The sequence below is a fragment of the Lepidothrix coronata genome, unplaced genomic scaffold, assembly GCF_001604755.1.
Source record: "Lepidothrix coronata isolate B3197 unplaced genomic scaffold, Lepidothrix_coronata-1.0 Scaffold25, whole genome shotgun sequence".
In the NCBI taxonomy this organism is placed as follows: domain Eukaryota; kingdom Metazoa; phylum Chordata; class Aves; order Passeriformes; family Pipridae; genus Lepidothrix; species Lepidothrix coronata.
In genome coordinates, this window is record NW_016690205.1 from 1,179,176 (window position 1) to 1,186,202 (window position 7,027).

The 7,027-nt window shown below is 47.5% G+C and overlaps 1 protein-coding gene across 1 annotated transcript in view; it reads right to left on the reverse strand.

Moving 5' to 3' along the window:
* The window catches only part of CACUL1 (CDK2 associated cullin domain 1), a 47,032-nt gene extending 41,055 nt beyond the window's left edge, over positions 1-5,977 (reverse strand). The window contains exon 1 of the mRNA XM_017809303.1: positions 5,618-5,977. Coding sequence (XP_017664792.1) covers positions 5,618-5,906 — 289 coding nt within the window. The 5' untranslated portion in view covers positions 5,907-5,977. The remainder of the gene's footprint in view (positions 1-5,617) is intronic.
* Positions 5,978-7,027: the final 1,050 nt, after the last annotated feature.

The following is a 7,027-nucleotide window of genomic DNA, read 5'->3' on the forward strand; positions in this document are numbered from 1 at the left end:
AGACAAAACTGTATTTAGTAACTTCATCTAAAAGATTAGAAGCAAGTGAATGTTCTGCAATTTCGGATCACACCAATATGCTGGCCAAAAAAACTGGGAACAGCTCACTTCCACTGAGAGAACCTCATCTAAAACTCAAGCCCAGGCTTGAATTTGTACCTTTTTATTTACAGAAAATAAAGTAAAATCGGAAACTTGCCCAGTCAGTGCTTGGATATGTCTCTGGGGCTCAAGTAGCAGGAAAAAACAAATTTCTGGGATTTCTACCACGACAACAACAACAACCTAATAATAATTCATTTATTTATGTTAAAAGAATAGCTCAAATTAATGAATTAGGCAACTTTGTGGCAGTCCACAATCAAAAATTAGCACAGGGTCCTCACACGCAGAAGAACAAGCTTTGGCCAAGACTGGCAGTTTTTTAAACCCTCCTTCCCAGCAGATTTATTCATTTCACAAGTCTCTGGTGGGACCAGCAGATTCCCTGCTCTAAAAGCTGATGCAATTCCCTCTCCCTTCAATTGCAGTTAGGCTTCCAGGCAACTTTTTTGAATCCCTATTACAGTTCCTCTCTAGCAGGCACAGTAATACTCCTTTTCCAGACAAGAATCAACACAGGGAAAACCAGGAGGTGTTTGAATTAGCATTCCCCATCATTCCCTGATCTTCCTCCTGGCTTCCCAACTGCACCTTCTTGGCCAAGTGATTCCGTGTGCCTTCACAGCCACAGAAGGGGTTCAATCTCTGTCTTTTCAGGGAGGATTTCTGAACTAACCCCACGTGGCTCAGTTCCAACAGGTTAAACACCTTGTGTTCAGGGCCATCTCCCAGGACTGCCTTGTCACACCAGCACAGCTTCCCAGTACTCACTCCAAACTCCCTCAGCAACCCAGAGCACAGCATTTACTGCACAGCAAAACTACCCAGCCCAGGAAACCTCAAATCAGTCCTTCAGCTGAACTCCACAGGTGAGTCTGGGCTATATGGAAGAGAGAATAAAGATACTTCTCACCCCACACAATCTAGTTTAGACACCACACTGAAAAGAAACGTTTTTGCTAGGGCTGTGTAAATGTAGATTCACTGTTGGCTTTGAGGAGCAAGATTTCTGAATTTGTATTTTCACAGGAGGTTGAAAGGAGCTGGGTAAATCACTTTTGGCAGCACTGTGAAGAACAATTCTAAGAAAATACAGGCAAACCAGTTAACAGACCAAGCCTTGATTTAGGATTTCCATGTATAATCACATCCATGTTAATGTGGTTTAACATATTAAATGAGCCCTACTAATTTGAAAGAAAGCAGTCACACAGGAATTCAGAACACTGAAAAATCATTTTTAAGGCTGTTGAGATGTTAACTTTTTTTTTTTTTTACAGTATGGACAAAGAAAGAAGCTGCAGACAGGAAGGCCTGCCCATTAGACACGCTGCACAGGTAAAGGACAAAACACTTTTATGAACAGCCCTGGGAGACTTGCATAGAAAATACTGATAAATTCACAGCAAATTTCAGATAAATCCTAGAAAAGCTTCACTCATTCAAAAGTCTCTTACAAGTACTATGTAATTCGATTTCCACACTTCAGTTCTGAAACTGAGCCAACCACAATATTTATATAGCTAAAAGTCCAAGACTACACACTGAACAATCACTACTTTTATTCTTCCAATCCAGAAAACAAATTATTTTAAAATTTTAATAACTGTCACCAGTTAGTGAAGTCCCCTTTTCCTGGCAGTGCTTACACACAAAAAAAGTGAAGGATGGCTTAAAATAGGACCCTCTGACTACAAACTCTGCCAGAACAAGTTCAAGACCAGGAAGGAAGGAATCACACAGATCCTCAGCAAGAAAAGACAGGCTGCATCAGCCTTTTTTGCTTTTTTTACTTTTCCATCTTTTTAGGATGCCATGCTTAAATGCTTATCCCTGCATTAGGTACCTGAGATGTAAAAGGAGTTGCCCAACAGCTTCTGCTCCCAAATCACAAGGAAACATTACTTTCATTTTGTTCAAATTTCGTTGGTTTCTGGGAAATGATACTGATATTCTGTAACCAAACATGCTACAATGCACTATTTTATCCAACGGCAGCAAGTTTGGGGTGGGGGTGGGAGAGAAATCAGCCTGATAAAACAGAAAGGAAGTCAGTATTTTCCAGAGAATAAAAGACTTCACAAGTAAAGCTTGAGCAGCAACTGCTGCTTTTCCATATATAAAAAAAGTTCAAAAGAAAAAGTGTTTAAGTCAAATGCAACAGTGAAACCATTTAAGTAAAAAAGAATATGCATGAGCTTCCTATCATAACCTAGATATATCAGTATCATAGCCATAAGTGAAACACAGCCTGCTCCAAGCTACCAAATTCTTTGATATCAACTTCAATGAAAAGAATGGCAAAAGCCACTAAGATTAAAAAACAAAAACAAACAAACAGACCCTAAGAGCAGGTATATATCCCCTTGAAATTGATAATAACACTTTACACACAGCTCAAAAGAGATGCTGAAACAGTAATGGCACAGGATGTGAAGAACAGAACATTAATTTTAGAACAAAAATAACTGACTTAGATGAGACAAGCCGAAAAACTACTCAACACACTTACTATGGTCACATATAAAAAACAACCTTATCTATAGTTAAAAAGCAAGGGGACAGAGCAGGATGGCTAATCTGACCTACTGCCAAGTGTGCAGACATCAGTCTGACAATTACCTGTCATTTATTCTGCCAATAAAAAGGAAATAAGCAGCTGAGCATCTTTCAGAAGCCGCATTTCACAAAGTGACACATACGAAACTTTTCTGCTTTATTAGCAGCGCACCCTAAAACCCTGAAATATTTTGTCAAAGTGTGCAAACTCTTCAGGCAGATGTCTAAGGCTAATCTGCAGACTGGGGCTCAGTGCCTTCCTTCTTCTCAGCCCTCATGCTCATGTTTACACATTAGATTTTGCTCTACCCCCTGCCTGACACATCCCAGCACACATTAGCGAGTTCAGGAGTCTGCCCCGTGGTTGCTTTCAATTCTGTTCTATTTTTATAACGTGTTTCTCAGCCTGCAATAAGACTGGCTAGAAAAAGGAACTTTCTCTTCATCAGCCCATTTGCATAGGCAGGAATACACACACTCACTGCACGGTGTTATGTGCAGGGAAGGCAAGAGATTTCAGGGATGTGCCAATGCACACAGCCACGTGTGCCTGTCCTAAACAGGTACTGATGACATTTATAACCATCCTTGCTTGAAAAGGATGTAAGAAACAAGAAGAAAACTCTTCGCTTTTCACAACAATGAGTTATGCTGCAATTACTACTATGGAAGAGTTTTTCTTAAAGTATTTAAAGTTCTTACTCTTCTTTTCTCCCTCGTGGCCCTTGCAAAGTACTTTTCATCACAATATAGCTTTATAAATCTGTAAATACAACTGAAGCTGATCAACTCTAAATATTTAGTTATAAGTTTAGCACAACACTGAAGATTTTTTAAGTTGCTTTAACTAGAAGGAAAGCTATTACACAAATTATGCACTATTCTATCTGATTTTAGGTCTCAGTCTCACCACAATCTCAAGGAAGGTGAACTGGATTTGACCCTTTGGAAGACATGAAGGATGACCTGTCCAAGACAGTCTCTGCACCATGAAGCAAGCAAGGCACAAGTCCTTGCTCATTCACCTGCAGAACTTCCTTGTGCAGCAGAGAACAGACAAGGTTTTCATCAAACCTAAGACTGACAATCAGCTTCTCTACCCATTCTGCCACAACTGAGACAGAGCAGCGGGAGAGGATCCAGCACATGCATCGTACATTTACATCCAAAGTGACCCTTCTCCTTTTTTTCTACACGTGAAAATTAAACAGAGGATATGAAGGGATCCTCTGTCAGAGCGAGGATGAGAACAGGAAGCATCCCAACTCAAATCCTGTACTTCCTCAGTCAATACTACTTCACTAGACTTGTTCTGTTCACTTACACGCCTCATCACAACTATCCAAAACACAAAATTCCAAACAACATAAATTTGACAACTTTGTACTGTGCAAGAGAATTTTTTTCTTTAAACCAATACTTAACATCAGTAAGATACTGTGTTGGGATACCAATGCTGGAGAACTCCAAAACTACATCCTAAGCAAAATCATGCTCCGCAGCTTCTTCTCCCCCTCAGACATAAACTGTGGATTAGCTGGAAAGTCACCTTCCCATTTGGGTGGAGATCCAGCTTGAAAACCCTTTTCATTCTGAAACAGAAGGAAGAACTAAGATTCTAAATTTCTGGATTGGGAATTCAAGAGCCTGGGTCAGCGAGGCTGAACGACATCTCACTGCAACGCTCTCAGGTGTTCAGAAGCTACCCAAGTACCTGGAGCCTGACAAGCAAGGCACACTGAGTGCCAGGGAGCCCCAGCTTCAAAGGAGTCAGGCTTGGCCATGTGCCTAGAGCCATGAGAGCCAGGCTGCCAGAGGAGCAGGGATCCAGAAGCCTGAACTTCAAGCTCCTGATCAGCCTGACAGGTGAGCGAGCACTGGGGAAAGCAGGCAGGACAAAGGAAGAGAATTGTGCTTCCCAGCAAAGTTTTATCATGGCAATTACACAGCTAGGAATACTTCTAACCACCCAAATCCAAGTTTTCCAATAGTCCATTAGAAAACAGGGCCCATTTTGCCCACAGGGGTGACTTATGGAAAGAAAAGCAGAACTGAAACGTACAGCAAAAAAATCTTCCTTTCCCTCAACCTTAGCTCAGCAAAACAATGAAAAAGTTTGCCATTCCTACTAAAAGCTACATGCAAAGGATGTTTAGGAACCCTGTCCCTGGAGGTGTTCAAGGCCAGGCTGGATGGAGCTCCAAGCAATCTGCTCTAGTGGAAGGTGTCCCTGTCCATGGCAGGGGGTTAGAGGGACATGAACTTCAAGGTCCCCTTCCAACCCAAACCAGTCTGTGATTCTATTCTGGGGGGTGTAAATTAACACTCAGTTGTTTTCACCAGGCCTGTACAGACCCATTTTAGCTCTCAGTCCCAACAGAGTCTCAAGGAAGGTGAACTGGATTTGGTCCCTTTGAAAGACACGAAGGATAACCTGTCCGAGACAGCCTCTGCATCATGAAGCAAGCAAGGCACGAGTCCTTGCTCACCAGGGCAGAACAGCCCTTCCACGGGCTCTGCACACAAACAGGTCTCCAATTCACCTCGGGGTTTTTCAGACAGAAAGAAAAAGCCTCAGGGAAAGCAAAGAGAAAAACCTTCAGGAAAAGCAACAGTGCCAAACCCTGCCCAGCTCTACTGTGACAGCAAGGCAGGAGAAGTTGGGGTGCGCGCAAGAAGCGTTATTTTCTCCTTCCAAGGCGCCTTAACCCATCTGATTTCGCTTCGAGAAGGCTCTCGGGGCGAGACCCGCGCAGGGGTAGGGCAGAGCCAGGGCAGCGGGGCAGAGGGGCAGCGGGGCAGCGGGGCAGAGGGGCAGCGGGGCAGCGGGGCAGAGAGGCAGCGGGGCAGCGGGGCAGAGGGGCAGAGGGGCAGAGGGGCAGAGGGGCAGAGGGGCAGAGGGGCAGAGGGGCAGAGGGGCAGAGGGGCAGAGGGGCAGAGGCCGCGGGTCACTCACGGAACTTGGACGTGGAGGCGCTGATGTTGATGGCGGCGATGGCCCCGGCCGCGCCCGCCCTGCCGGCCGTGCCCGCCGGCTCGCAGCCCCGCAGCCCCCCGCCGTTGTGCTCGGGCCCCGCGGGGCGCGGCGGCCCCGCCGCCGGCGGCAGCAGCCGCTCCTCCAGCAGGTACCGCCCGTAGACGCCCGCGCCCCAGTTGTTGTGGTTCTGGTCGTCCATCATGGCCTCGCCGCCGTCCTCCTCCTCCTCCTCCTTCATGCCGTCCTCCTTCATGCCGTCCTCGTCCATGGCGGGGCGGGGTCAGGGCCCGCCGCCCATGCCCGTCCCCACGGCCGCCGCCTCAGCCCCGCCGGGCTCGGCCCGGGCCCCAGCCCAGCTCCGGCCGCGCCGCGCGACACTTCGCGACGCGCGGAATACGGCGGGAACGCCGCGCGGCGGCGCCGCGGGGCACGCTGGGGGATGTAGTCCGCCGGGGCGGGGCGATGGAGGGGCGGGGCGATGGAGGAGGCGCGGCCGGAGCGGGGTCCGTCCCTGCCTCCTCCCCGCCGGGGGTTCGCGTTTGCCGGTTCCTCGACGCCAGGGAGTTTTCCCCGGGGGATTTTCCCCGGAGCGCGGCCGCTCCGGCAGGGCCCGCGCTCTGCTCCGCGCTCTGCCCCGACGGGAGCGCTGGGCCCCGGTTCGACAGCGCCCCCTGGCGGCGCCCGGCGGAGGCCGAGGGCACCGCTGGAAAAGGGATTAAATGTGGATTGGGGTCTTACACCGCCCTTCCTGCTCTTCGTGAGCAACCCGGGACAGTGGGAGGTGTCCCTGCCTTGGCTGGATGTTGGAACCGAACGGTCTTTAAGGTCCCTTGCAGCCCAAGCCGTTCTGTGAAGTGCCCGCACACGCAGCTGCTCCCTTACGGTGTTTCCATTCCCTTGTTAAATAGGGGGAAAGCCTGCACCGATAATGTACGAACCCACTTGTCCTGCAATAAACAACGGAACCCTTAAAAAGTGTTTTTTAATATACTCTTCGTCAGGAACTGTGCTGATAGGACAAGGAGTGATGGGTACAAACTGAAACGGGTTAGGTGTTAGGGAGGTTAGATATTGGGCAGAAATTCTTTGCTGTGAGGGTGGTGAGACACAGGCACAGGTTGCCCAGGGAGGCTGTGCATGCCCCATCCCTGGAAGTGTTCAAGGTTGGATGGGACTCTGAGCAACTTGGTCTAGTGAAACGTGTCCCTGTCAGGGTTGGGACTAAATGATCTCTAAGGTCCCTTCCAACCCCTTAACATTCTATGATTCCATGATAATATTGCCCAGTTGCCTTACATTGTTCTTACTTTGGGTGTTATCTTCATTTGCACCTGGATGCTATGACAGAAGAACGGAAATTAATAGTGGGTTTTTACTGAAAATAAATTT